Raw genomic sequence first — 14,580 nt, forward strand, 5'->3', positions numbered from 1 at the left:
GAGTAGAAAGTGGCCGTCTTGCACAGGGAAAGCACAAAGCAGGTCTCATCTCACTGGAGCTGACATTTGACTTGAGTGTTCTGGTGGGAGGAGCTGAATTTGAATTTGCAAAAGTACCTGGAGTTATGTGAATGGGAACTCTGTACAATGAGACCCAAGTGAATTTTTACACTGTTTAATTTGATGAAACTGAAATTACACCCCGTTCTTAAGCCTGCCCTTCACATGTCTGAAATCATGGCCCTTTTGAAAAGATTAGCTGTAGATCGTAGAATACCTTTGTTTTTTAGCTTTAGGCTCCACCCCCTTTTTCTTTTTTTTCTTTTTTTCTCTCTCTCTTTCTTTTCTTTTTTCTTTTTTTTTTTTTTTTTTTTTTTTTTTTTTTTTTTGAGACAGGGTTTCTCTGTGTAGCCCTGGCCCCTGGCTGTCCTGGAACTCACGCTATACACACCAGGTTGGCCTCAAATTCACAAAGACCCACCTGTCTCTGCCTCCCAAGTCCTGGGATTAAAGGCGGCACCACCACTGCCCGACTTGCTTTATGCCACTTTTAGAATAAAATGTCACCAAAAACTTCCTTTTAGATTTTTCTTTTAAAGCTTTTTATTGGTTCTTGGTGAATTTCACACCATGCACCCCAATTCCACTTATCCCTCCTCCCCTTGTACCCGCCTTCTACCCTTCCAACCTCTGCTGCAACAAAGGAATAAAAATCTCATTGTGGAAGCTGTGGTGTGTCACACTGTGACCCACAGTACACCCTTTTGTCCACACGTCGTTGCTTGCAAATGTTCATTGCAATGCCTCATTGGTCTGGTTCGAGGCCTCTGGCTTCTGCTGCTCTATCAATACTGGAACCTCCCTGGGCTCCTCTCAGATATCTTGTTTCCCTGTGTCTTGGAGATCTGTAGTTTGGGGTCTGTAGGATGGACGTCTTCATGCGCTTCAGCAGTTTATTATTGGGGTAGATGTTGGGGTGGACCAATTCAAAGCCCCGGATTTGGCCCGAGAGGTACCTGAGCTGGTCAGCCTGCCAGCTCTCTCTCTCTCTCATGCTCTTGGGGCCAGCTCACCAGCAGCCCCTGCTATCAGGGCCACCTCTACCTTGCTGCCCAGGCAAGGTGCAGGGTCCATTCTCTGAATGTTGCAGACAGTGAAGGATAGGGCCAGTTCTCCCACTCTCATGACCCCAGGGCTAGCTGTCCTGCCTGCCATAGATAGTGAAAGACAGAGAGGGAAGGAGGACATCTTTCCTCAATCTGTGCCACCACCCAGCAGACAAGAGGCAGGGCCTGCTCTCCCACACTCACACCCTCTGGGGCCACTCACCTGCAACCCCCATATCCAGGGCCAGGAGTCCCAATGAGGTTCCAGTACTGATAGAGTGGCCCAATGCCAGGACCAGCTATACTTCCTGCTGCCCAAGGCAAGGGCAAAAGGGAGGGAAGGGACCTCCCTTACTGACACCACCATCACCACCACCCATGCTCTTGCCCTCACTCTTGTGTCACCCACAACCCCCATATCCATGTCTACTGTGGTGCCCAAGGCCTGCTCTCCCGAGTGCTGCAGCAGGTAAGGAGTAGGCCAGCTCTCCTACTCTGGTGACCTCAGGGTCAGCTTTTCTGCCTGCCATAGGTAACAAGGGGCAAGGTGTGTATGTAGGGGTTATCTCTCCCTTGCCTATGTCACCACACAGACGGACAAGTGGTGGGGCCAGCTCTCCCACAGTCACACCCTCGGGGCCAGTGAACCTGCTACCAGGATCATCTCTACTGTGTGCCCAGGTGAGGGGTGCAGCTGGTGAGGCATAGAGCCAGCTCTTCTGCTCTACAACTCCAGGGCCAGGTTCCCCCACTGCCAGTGAGGGGCAAGAGGGGAGGAGGGTATTTCTTCCCTGTAGATGCCTCCACACAGGAGACCAGCGGTAGGACTAGGTCTCCCACACATGTATCCTTGGCACCTGCAACTCAGGAAATGTGCAGGGCCAGCTCTCCTGAGTGCAGCTGGCTAGGGTGGGGTCACTTTCCTGTTCTCATGCCCCCAGAGCCAGCTCTCCCATATGCCTAGGTGAGGGGTGAGGCCAGTTCTGCATATCCCTCAGGCATCAGTATGTCCCCGGGGGTGGGGGTTGGGGGCGGGCATCCCAGACCAGGGATGTCTGCATGTCCTTTGGTGGTAGCAGACCTCTGCTGCCTCAGGGCTACGAATCCAGAAGGGTCCGAGGCGGTATCACTGGCTACTCACGTCAGGCTGTCCCTTGCTACCCCGATCATTTTCCTGCCTCTTTTCACGGTGCTCACATCCTTCTGCTTCTCTTTCTCTTCTGTTTCTCCACTATTTACTTGCTTCTCTTAGTGGCACTTGAGGTCTCTGAATGTCAGGTCATCTTAGGAGTGCTATGTCCAGCTTGGGCATTATGGCGCCTGGCAGGGGTCATCTTGGGCACGGTTTAACCCCCGCAGGCATGCATGGCACCTGCTAGTGCTCGTCTCAGGCTAGCTCCTTGTCTGGGACCCCGGGCAGCAGACAGGAAGTCCTCTCAGGCTTGCTTTCTTCAGAGTGTTAGGCTACTAATCCTTCAGATGTTCACAGGTCGGAACACGGAGTGTAGACAGAGCCTCTCTCCTCTCCGCCACCTACTGATGTACATGTGACACAGCAGCTACACCTGCAATACCTCTAGGGGTAGGGCTTTTAGATTCTTTTATCAAAATTTTCTAGAAATTGGTTGATTGGGTTCTTAGTTTTCTTTTATAATTAAGTTTCCTGTTCACACATAAACCTTTGTAGAATGGGAAATACTGAAAATGAGAGAATTTATAAAATTTTAGAGGGCATAATTCATATCAAAGTCAATTTTGAAAAAGGTTGAAAATAATGCTGTAAATGATGTGTCTAATGTATGTATCTATTGAAAATGATACATACCTAGAGGTAACTGTAAAACGAACCTTAATACGAAAAAGTTACAACTTTAGAGAAAAGATCATACAGAGGCTGTTTTGGTTTCTTAGTATTTTGTTTGTTTTCGTTTTGTTTCAAATCTTCCTACTTTAACCTCTTGCATGCTGGCTTTACAGGTGTGTACTATCATACTGGTCCCATTCGATAGTCCTTTCTATCATTCCCCCTGTGCCCCTGTGGAGTTGCACCTACCATTATGCAAAAGTCCGTGCAGAGGAACGCTCCGTGCCCCGCTCCTCTGGTCACTTGATGAGCACCTTTACTTCCTCTGTGCCTTCATCCATGATTCCCACTCCATCCTATCAAATAACCGAACAGAACAGAAACACACACACTCGCAAACACACAGATTTATTATCTGAGAAGTGACAAAGAGCAGTTGTGTGTGTGTGTGTTCATGTGTTTCAGCATGAAAAGCAGACTCAAAAATACCATCATTGTCATCCAAGTCAGAAATTGTGGCTTTGTCTTCCTCAACACAAAATTTAAAACTATTTAACTTTTCTCACTAATCCTTAGGAAGGGCTTCACCACCTCGTCCACGACATTTGAATTATATGTAAATGTACCTTGCGAGTGTGGTTAGTTGGATTTTGAGATAGGGTCACTTTTTGAAGTGACAGCAGGCCTCTTGCCTCTGCCTCCTAAGGGCTGAAATCACAGGCATGTGGTGTCCTGCTTGTCTTCAGATGCCCTTCTCACAGTGTGTGGACAGAGGTGATGCAGAGACAGGACTGTGGTCTGCCTCTCCTGTTGTCACACACTGCCTTGCCGTCTCTTATCACATGATGCCTCTTTCTTTTCAGACCTCAAGCCTGACCTGTGTTCCTTCTCACTTCTCTGTCTTCCTGGTTAGACTGCTCACTTCCTATGTTGCTCAGTTACTTTTCTGACTTGTCTGCTAAGCTCCTGTAAGGCAGCCACACCGTTTTGTCTCTGTGCTGTCATTTCCAGCTTGGCACATGGTAGGAGTCTTCACTGTAAACAGGAGTCAGCTTTGGTCAACTGAAGCAAGAGATAATGAATTTGTCAGAAAGACATTACTTATTTTGGAGAACTGACTGCAAGAGTGGAGAGCTACATGCTGAGGAGAACAAATCTCAGGCAAGACCATAGTCAGAATGAAAAGCCATAGTATCCTTCCCCCAAGATGTCATTCATTAATGTTCTTGTCACAGGGTGCACTATGGCACTGACTTAAGAAGTGAGTGTGTATTTGACTTATAAACAATAGAGATTGTTTTCATACTTCTGACTATTGAGTGTCCAGAATTATGGCTAAGTTATAGTGGGAGAGTCTTCTTGTATGTGACAGACCGCCAAGTCATATGCACACTTGGCCCAAAGAACCCTAAGAATGGATTCTAGACTATTCTTGCAGTGCTGACCCTCAATTTAAATTCTGCAAGAGTGCATTGAATTTACTGGCCAGAGTGCCAGAGCATGGCAAACGAGCATCTGGCTTTGATGGTCAAGTTTCTGTGACTGGTTCTAGATTCTGCTTTCTCTCCAGACACACATGACAGGTTCTCTAAGCAGAGGGAGTGGCTGGCTCAGGTCTGGGCAGTGAGAAGTGAAACTGGCGTCTGTCTGTGTCAGTAGCCATCTGATTAGTGACTTAGAGCCAGAGCCATTTGTGTGAGGTGTCTGAGCAGGAGCGCGGGTTTACCTGGCAGTTGGACTCTAGGTGAACTGTGGTTTGAACTCTGCTCACAGGATTCTAGAGCACACGACTGCTATGTTAGAAAAATAAGTCGGTTCACCCATTTCTAAGCTGCCACGTAAGGTTTTACAATATATAAGGTTTTACAGTAACCAGTTTTAGAAGACTGAACATGCGCGTACCTGTGTGTTAGCGATCTTATTCTTGTTTTTTTAAGTATGCATTTATATGTCAAAGGATATATGCAGTAACTTCTGTCCAAGACAGTAGCCTAACACTGGAAACAAACCAGATGTCTACTAACAAAAGAGTAGATAAGTAAAGTTATTCAGGATTGTTTAAAAACTGTCATTATGATGAAAATTTATTCAGAAATGGAAATGAACGGCCTGCTGCTACATAGAACAAGTGTGGCTAATTCTCCAAAACAATGTGAGGTGACAAAGCAAGCCCCCCCTTTCCCATCTCCCAGCATAGACTGCGGGAATCATCCATGTTCCACTTTTATACTGTTCACAGAGAGAAATCTAGCATTAGAATTCAAAATGGTGACTCTCCAGAAAAATGGAGGGGCTTTCTGTTCCTGGCCACACTCTCTTCTTCACACTGGAGGTTTTTATAATGGATAGTGAGGATTCTTGCAGTTGTACGTTCTTTATGTGTGTTACTCTTTAGTTAAAAGGAATCAAAATGGGCCTGGAGAGATGGCTCAGGCATTGAGAGCACTTACTGCTCTTGCAGAGACCTGTTGTTTGTCTCCAGCACCCACACCGCCCACACAATGGCTTACACACTCCTGTTTGAGGAAATCTCACATCCTCTGCTGACCTCTGTAGCACCTGGCATGCATGTGGTGCACACACATACATAGATCCAGACATTCACATACATAAAATTTTAAAAATCCGAACAATAAGAACAGGCCTGTGTGTGGACTAAATCGGGGAGCAAAGCGAAGTGAGCCCCTCGGCTGTGAGCTGGGTTTTATCTGCACGTCCTTGGTCCTTGTGTGTCTAGAAGAGGTTTCAGCATTAATTAGTTCCTCTAGGGCAGTGTGTGACACCTAAAAGGGTAAGAGCTCACATCATGTATCTATAAAAAAGACAGTACTGTGGCTAGCACATTCTAACTCTGAGATAGAACCTGGCCTCTAAGATCAGGCTCTCCACTTGGGATCATTTCTTACTTTCTCAGGCTTACTTTAAAAAATTCTTTCAGATTTACTTTATTGAAAAATGAACAGAATTAAGGAAGGTATGCCTATAGCAGTCATCATGAGAGGCTGAAAATGGAGTGAGGCCAGAGGGACGATGGCTGTGAAAGCCAGCCTGGGGCGCTGGAGAGATGGCGCCATGGCGTGATCACCAGTTTCCACTCCGTTCCCCGCCTCTTCCCGTTAGAGGTCCTCCAAGGATGACTGCCTCCTTACCTCCCATGTCATCTCCTCACCCCAGTCAGACTTCCGTCACACCAACACTTCACTGAGATGACCTTGTTCAAGGCCATTGATGGGACCTTTGCTAGATCCAGTGGCTAAGTACCGCGTAATACCGCGTAGGGTGGGAGTGGGCCAGTGCTCATGAGCAGAGGGCTGGCTTCCTCAGAGTCTCTTCATGGTCTCCTTCTGCCACCGGCCTGCCGGGGCTTTGCCTGCCGGGGGCTCTGCCTGCCGGTGGCTCTGCCTGCTGGGGGCACTGCCTGCTGGGGCTCTGCCTGCCGGGGGCACTGCCTCTTCATTACCTTCTCCTCATAGGTATTCATTCTAATCCGTTCATGATGCCATCCTAAAATATCGTTGGAAACCACAGTGTGGTTCTGACGTGTATGTACTTTTAATTACGTCAGCACCATTTTACATTGGATTCCCTTCTGGTTTCTTACTATTCTTGCTCAATACTAAATTTCTGTGTCTCTGCATTTTTATTTTGTAGTTTTTTCTTGCTGAATGATATTCAGTATCTGCCACATTTAAAAATTATCCCTTTAATTATAGCTATCATGGCTTGTTTATTTATCCATTCAACAAATATTGAGTGTTGTTCATCAGGTACAGCAGAAAACTCCTAAACCTCAAAGAGCTTTACAATATTGTGCAAAGAAAGAGAATTAAAAACAACCTCAGTAAATACAATATATAGTGTGTTAGATAATAGCTGGTCATAGTAGTACATACCAGTACTCTCAGCGTTAGGAGATAGACGCAGGCACATCTCTGTGAATTCACGTCCAGTTTGGTTTACACAGCAAGTTTCAGGCTATGTAATGAGACTCTGCTACAAAAAAAAAAGTGTGTGTGTGTGTGTTGCTAGAGAGTGAAAATGATAAAACCAGCAAGTTAAGGGAGGAGAGACTGCATCATAACTAGTCCAAATTCAGTCTTTGTATTTTCAACTGACACTAAGAGGACAAGTGTACATGGGTTGGGCTTAAGGTGGCGATTGCAAAACATAGATACGTAGGTCGAGTCATGAAGTGGACAGTTTGAATCTCAGTGCTGAGTCATGCCTAGTAACATAAATCTGAGACGAAACACTTTATTAGACTAGGAGGTATTTGTTTAATAGAAAGGAGATATACTTTGTCTAGAGCTGGGATGGACATCAGGGTGTTTAGAGAAATCATCTGTGGGTTGACAAGGTGGCGGGTAAGGGTGCCTTCTACCAAGCCTGCCGACCCGAGTTCAGTCCCTGGAACCCCCATGGTGGAAGTCGAGAACTGACCTCTAGTAGTTGTCAGACCTCCAGATGGGCGAGGGGACATGAGCATGCTCCCACACTAAGTAAAGAAATAAAGCGTAGGGTTTTTGTTTGTTTGTTTTTGTTTTGAAACTAAGCTGGTCTGAGTAGGCTGCAGTAGCACGAGATCTGGGAAGAGGACTCTCAGGCCCTGCTCTGCTACTGATGGTTTGTGCTGCTGTGCGCAAGTCAAATTAACCTTCTGGAAATTAATTTCCTCGTTCATCAAATGGAGAGATCAAACCAAAGGATTTTAAAGGTCCTTCCCTTTAAAATCTGAATTTAAAGGAATTTCTTCCTTTTAAAGGAAATAGGATATAAAATATCTTTAGATCAATAATGTGATACAATTTTTTAAAAAAAATATTAAATGTTTTGTGTCCATTTTTCTTTATAAACTAGAAAAATGCTCTACAACAACTTTTAAAAATTCCTTTCTTTGTCTATCTGCCTCTCTGCCTCCCTCCTCTACTTCCTCCTTTCTTTCTTTTCTTGAGACAGAATCTTACTATGTAGCCTAGGCCAGGTCGAGGCCACTTTAGACGACAGAGTGGGAGACTGTATTTTAAACAAAACAAAATACAACAACCATAAAACCAGTGCCACCACTCCTATCCAGCAAATCAGTTTTAAGTAATTTCAGAATCTCAGAGAAGAAATTCTAATTCACAGTGTTATTAACATTTGTCAAGGGTGTTCATTTCCCTGTAACATCACCAGCACTGGGCTTCAAGTTTTTATTCACATTTGTTGAATTTAATTTGGTATCCCAAAGTTTAATCATTTCCAAGATTCATGATTTTTCCAAGAATTGTATTTGTATGTTTTCTGTTTTTTTTTTTTTAATTTTTACTTATTTTTTATGCGGATGTGGGTTTTGCCTGTAACTGTGTCTGAACTTCATGCTTAGTGCCCAGATTGCATTCCTGGAAATGGAGTTGCAGACTTTAAATGGATGGTAACAGAATTGGAATCGAGCCTGGGTCCTCTGAAAGAGCATCCAGTGCTACGAGAGGCAGCTGTCTCTCTGGCCCTCTTTCCTCTCTTTTTAACGTTATTTCTTTGTGCATGTGTATCTGTGCCTCTGTACAGACGCCACAGTGCACCTGGAGAAGCCAGGAAGCTTGTGGAGCTTTCTCCTTTCAACTTTGCAGGTCCTAGGATTGAACTAAGGATTTATTTATTTATTTATTTATTTATTTATTTATTTATATGTGTGAGACAAAGACTCTTGTAGGCCAGACAGGTCTCAGACTCCCTATTTAGCCAAAGATGGTGTTTACCTTTCTTCGCTCCCCAATACACTGAGATCACATGCATGTATAAGATGCCTGGTTCTTATTGGTGAGGTTTCTGTTTGAAATGTTTGTTTTCAGTTTTTGATCACCTAATATGTCATATAAATTTTTTTTAAAAGTACATCATTATTAAATAGAAGGAAAAGGGAATTCTCAAAGTTATTTTCAAGGATTGACTCTCAAAATCCATTTCGTATATTATGTTTGCAGAGTTCTAAGGTCAGGATCCCTTTTGGGGTTATAGGATCTTTTCACAGGGGTCATCTAAAACCGTTGAAAACCACAGATATTTATGTTATGACTCGTCAGTAGCAACATTACGGTTATGAAGTAACAAAAATAATTTTTTGGTTGGGGGGGTCATCACAACATGAGGAAGGTTGAGAATCACTGTCTCAAAGCCTTTTTAAATGATGGTGACAGAATTGGTAAGAAATTGGAATGTTCAACATTGATCAAATGACAGAATTCTACATCTTTAAGGCAGAATCACAGTTCTGAGTGGTTTGCTTATACTGTATTATCTGGGGGAAGCAATTCATCGCCCTGCTGGTTAACAAATGCAGATGCTAACTTAAGAGGAAGTAAAAATTGGAGACTTAGGGATCCTGTGCAAGGGGGAAGTTAAGTAAAAGAAGACTACAAGAGAGGAAATTTAAAACCAGACTTCCTCTCACGCGTAAGCCAGGACACTTGGATGTCACAGACCATGCTGGGTACAAACCGACTTTCAGTGTAAGATTGGTAGGTGACTTTTTTTTTTTTTTTTTTTTTTTTTGCAGGTAATCTAGACTTTACTATGGCAATAGTAAATTTCAGTTATTGCAAGAGAATATGTCTAGCATTAAAAATTCTCTAGCTACCTTCTCCTCATCCCACTTTGGTCTTTTTTTTTTTTTTTTTTTTTTACCTCCCCACTTCCTCCTTTTGTTATTATTATATAGTTAATTAATTTATTTGGGATTGCACTGGCCTTCTATCTAACCCAGGCCCTGTGCACGCTTGGCTCCAGCTTTTTATTTTACCCTTTTATGCCACCCTCCTCTTCTTAGTTATTTTTAAAATTTTATTGTATTTTAATTTAACTTCTTTGCGTGTGCACACGGGCCTTGCCACTAGAGGACAGCCTGTGGAAGCCAGTTCTCTCCTTCCCCAGTGGGGCCCCAGTGGAGCCCGAATCCTGCCAGTTCTCTCCTTCCCCAGTGGGGCCCCAGTGGGGCCCGAATCCTAACGGTTTGGTGGCAGGCTTGCTGAACCTTCTTCCTGTATCTTTCAACTCAGCTTCTTTCTTTTTTCCTTTTACTCTCTAGACTTACTTTTGTTATCAGTTACTCTCTTTTCTTTTGTCAGGTTTCACTTGAACTTCTGTATACCAACTTTTTGACTGTTGAAGCCTAGGATTGCTAACAAGCACTAATTTCTTCAATTTGTTTGCTTCCATCCTTGAATGTGAAGTACTGTATACAGTGGAACTCCAAAGTAAAAGGCATAATTTGATATATGGTTATAGGCAAGCTACTATACTGTAATTATAAAATTTCTTCAATTATAAAAAGAGTAATTGAAACAAAATCTCCATGGTCTTGCTCATAGCTCCAGGATTCTGTGATGGTTCCACTTTCCTGCTTCTTACTGTCTTGACCTCACTCACTACTGAATATTTACACATGTGTTTCTACCTGCTGTGCACGAGGTATAAGAGAAGACACAGAAATCATAGCAGCCTTTGAATTGTCTGCAGTGTATCTGGAGACAGGTGACTGTGTGTTAAAAATTCTACTCTGATCCTGTTCTGTTGAGAGCAGATGCACATCCCCAAGACAATACTAGCTACTTCCACTCAAGCCTAATTAACAGCTTAGGGGCAAAGTTGCCCTTGAACAAAAGATGACGTCTCTAGTTCTTGCGCACCTGGGTTCCCATGCCTGTTCTGTAACATCTTTGTTGCCCCTTTGTTTCCAGTCTGTAGTTTCTGTGTAATGAATATTGCTCTTAAACTTTAAACTGTGGAGACTGGTCTTTGTTGTGAGTTGCAAGATGATCGCTGCCAGTGATCTTTTGAGAGCATGCACACACGTGCCTTTGCATGTGTTTGTAGAGTCACGGTCTAAAGGCGTGGCCAGATGACCGAGCTGGTATTTATCTTAAAACTATTAGTAGTAGATTTTTAAGTATACACAGATACACTAGGGGGATGTTTTATCAGAATTAATTTAACCTCAATTTCTATTCTTTTCAATACAATATTTCTCAACTCCCGAGGCCTGAGGAACTAACACTAGGAGTTTCCTTTAACCAGAACTCCAGTGATGTGTGAGCAGCTCTTGTTTGTCCTTGTGATTTGTCTCAGTCAGCTTTCTTCTATGTTAAACACTGGGAGTTTAACTTGCCAGAACTTTAGGGATTTGGGATATAGTCATTATATAATAACTGTAAGTAACGGGTGATACAAAATAATTTATTGAAAGGTATTTTAGGCTGTGTGTGTGTGTGTTCCCTCAGATTTTCACTCTGGCCTCTTGTCTTTAGAGGCAGTCTGAGTAGCACATGTTTGCCTACTTTGACCTAATGGAGTGAGATAAGAAATCAAAATCACCTGGATTGTCCGGAGCCTGGCAGGGAGAGACAAACCAATCTCCGTCAGTTGCTGAATGGGTAAGGACCTTCTTATAATGGCTTTGCAGTTCAGTTATCTTATATTTCTTATGAGTAAATCGCACAGCTTCTTGTTTTTTATTTTCAAGGAAAATAGATCCCACTTAGTGAAACCCTAGGGCTGGGGAATGGATCTGTCTCCATGGCAGAGCACTTGCCTTGTTATGTGCAAGGTGCTGGCTTCCGTCCTCAGCGCGCCATGATGCTAGACTACTTGGCCTGGTCTTGGATTTTACCAAGGTGCACATTATTTCTTCTATGGAAAACTAGTGTTTGTTGTTCATAGAGACACACGGCTTTAATCCCAGCACTGGGGAGGCAGAAGCAGGTGCATCTGTGAGTTCAAGACCAGCCTGGTCTACATGGTAAGTTCCAGGACAGTCAGAGCTACATAGTGAAACCCTGTCATAGTGAGGAGTGTCAGGGGGTTAGAAACAAAAAATTCTGAAGGTGCTATCATATACTTTCAGTGATTTTTTAAAGTAAGTGAGATACAAGCTAAGCAGACTTATAAATTTAATACAATATTTTTATTTTTCTTTAGAATTTCATAAAATACATTTGGATCATCTTCACCTCATACTCTCCTCCAAGGTACATAAAGTTTTAAGAGGCCTGTAAGCATCTCATCTTGTTTATATTTTATTTATTTGTGTGTATCTATACATAGGTGGGTACATACATACTGTGACATGAGTATGAAAATCAGAGGACACTTTGTGGGTATCAGGTCTCTCCTTCCACTCTGGGGATCCCAGGGATTGAACAGAAGCCATCAGGCATGGCACCAAGTGCCTTTACCCTCTGAGTAATTTTGCCAGCTCCTAAACATTCTATCTGATGAGTACATTTATAAATGAGTACATTTATGAGTACATTTTTTAATAATATTTTGAAAAAAGACAATTTATTAAATAAGTATTGGTTTATGACACAGTATTATTAATTCAAATGAATAAGATTTCAATGCTTTGTATTAAAGTTATTATCTAGAGACCCTTTGGATTAAGTGCATAGTTTTGTGATTCCTAGTTTCCAAAAATCGATGTAAAGAAGTGTACTTTCTGAAGCTGAAGGGTCATGGTAGACCACTTCCCTGGCATCAATCCCCATCAGCCATAAAACAAACAGGAAGTGTGTGTGTGTGTGTGTGTGTGTGTGTGTGTGTGTGTGTAGCTTATACGTGTGAGTGCTGGTTTGTGTGTCTAATAGCTTGTATGCATTCATTTACATGTGTGTATTTACATGGAGGCCAGAGGTCAGTGTCCAGTGTCTTCCTCTGTTAATCTCCACTGTATGCTGTGACACTGAGTTTCTCACTGAGCGTGGAACTCACCGGGGTGCATACGGATTTACTGTTTATATCCCCACCTCATGCACTCCCAGCTTTTACACGGGTGCTGGGATCTGCGCTCACCTACGCAGACTTATATGTCAGGCTTACACAGCAGGTACCTCACCCACGGAGCCAATCCCTCAGCCAGTGTAGAAGGTTTTACTCTGATGTGCAACACAAATTCCCTCAGGGAAGGTTATTTATTTTGAACTAGCATTTTCTAGAACATGTAGAGTTTTCTAGTTGTTAGGTGGTAAAATAGGGTTTATTGTTAAGTACATTTTTGGAAGCCCTGAAGTTAAGCAAATGACTACTAACTTTAATATTTCCATATATATATATATTATATGCTATAGTCATTTGTGTGTCCCATATGGCATATATATGGTAACTGTAAAAAAGAGGCTTATGGTGTGTGTGTGTGTGTGTGTGTGTGTGTGTGTGCTTAATTTGTTTACCCTTGGAATCGTTTTTCCTGCTTGCCTGTATTGTAACCAAGACTGATATGGGACACATTCTAGATTGTTGTTTTAAATACGACTCTCCCCCTGTAACAGTGGTTTACAACGCCAGAAACATATCACCCTAAAGGAGAAAATAAGGCTTAACTGATTGTAGACAACGGAAGGTCTTACTCTTAAATGCTTGTAGATGTGTGTATACATTTGTCTTTTTAATTTACTCTAAGAATGCTGTGCTCTCTTTTTATTTGGGTTCTTGTTTGTTGTATCTGCTGAGATAGATTCTCCTTGTATGGTTTTGTGGTTTAGAATTGGAGCTCACCTTCTGCTGGGTCTTGTTTGGGGAAACCTAGGTTTAGGGTGTAGCCTCAAGCGCTGGCTTGCATTTGCTCCACGGGGAAGTCACTAGTCTCAGAACACTTTATTATATGTTTCTCAGTTGGAGCTTCCTAGAACCTTAAAAATGGCTTAAGATCATGCCAGGGATGCATTGAAGCAGACTTCATTTTCTCCCAGTGTAAGTGAAGTGTTTTGTTTAAGTGCTTGGGGTTGAATTAGGGCCTCACACGTGCTCTGCCACTGAACTACTCCCAAGCCCAATGGACAGGCTTTAAAATCCACTCTTTAAGCAATACTCCAGTCATTTGGAGCTTTTGGATTTCTGTGAGTGTCTGCATTCCAGCTCCCTGTCTGACTTGGCTCAGAAGCCTGTTGCTGTCCTTGTAATGCCTTCTAGAACACAACTCCTTGATTATTGAGGAGATAGCAGATTTTCTGATTCAACATTAGCTTACAGATTACATTCTGGCATTTGGTTTTCTCAATATTTTGAGGCTATGGGAATTTTCACTATATTTTAAGGTTCATCCGCATATTTAAAGGGCTGGGTTTTGGTTTTGTTGTTGTTATCTAGTTCAATGATGTAGGTTTCCATAATACTAAAATTAGAATTCCTGCATTAGTTTTATAATAAAAAGGCATGTTTTTCACTTCATGGGCAAATATCTAAAACTGGTATGAACAGGACTTGCATTCTTTCTGGGTTTGTACTGTTGACTTGGCAGATTATAGAATTGAGATCTCTTATTTTTGTTTAGCTATAAACTCTGTGATGGAAGATGATTGAAGACAAGGGGCCTCGAGTTGCTGACTACTTTGTTGTCGCAGGCCTAACTGACGTCTCAAAGCCTCTGGAAGAGGAGATTCACTTCAATGATGCCTGTCACAAAGTGGCGAAGCCAAAAGAACCCATCACAGATGTTTCCGTCATCATCAAATCCCTTGGGGAGGAGGTACCACGGGATTACGTGTGTATAGACGTTACCCCAACTGGATTGTCAGCAGACCTTAATAATGGTAGTCTTGTGGGACCTCAGATTTATCTTTGCTATAAAAGAGGGAGAGATAAACCTCCACTTACAGATCTGGGGTAAGTTTTTTACCACTGCTACTTTAAATTATGTGC

The 14,580-nt window shown here is 42.8% G+C and overlaps 1 protein-coding gene and 1 non-coding gene across 6 annotated transcripts in view; one reads left to right on the top strand and one right to left on the bottom strand.

Moving 5' to 3' along the window:
- Dennd4a (DENN domain containing 4A) overlaps positions 1-14,580 on the top strand; it is a 93,364-nt gene that overhangs the window by 7,038 nt on the left and 71,746 nt on the right. Inside the window, exons 1-4 of one of the 5 annotated variants that reach the window (XM_076925776.1) lie at positions 10,957-11,095; positions 11,193-11,318; positions 11,863-11,935; positions 14,213-14,544. In XM_076925776.1, coding sequence (XP_076781891.1) covers positions 14,234-14,544 — 311 coding nt within the window. In that variant the 5' untranslated portion in view covers positions 10,957-11,095; positions 11,193-11,318; positions 11,863-11,935; positions 14,213-14,233. Of the gene's footprint in view, positions 1-10,956; positions 11,096-11,192; positions 11,319-11,862; positions 11,936-14,212; positions 14,545-14,580 lie in introns of those variants that run through there. The other 4 variants (XM_076925773.1, XM_076925774.1, XM_076925775.1 and 1 more) reach the window with 4 other exon arrangements.
- Positions 2,562-2,693, bottom strand: LOC143439496 (small nucleolar RNA SNORA17). Its single transcript, XR_013107717.1, has one exon. It is a non-coding gene; the product is annotated as a small nucleolar RNA SNORA17 (small nucleolar RNA).

Source organism: Arvicanthis niloticus, chromosome 26 (assembly GCF_011762505.2).
Source record: "Arvicanthis niloticus isolate mArvNil1 chromosome 26, mArvNil1.pat.X, whole genome shotgun sequence".
NCBI classification, from domain to species: Eukaryota; Metazoa; Chordata; class Mammalia; order Rodentia; family Muridae; genus Arvicanthis; species Arvicanthis niloticus.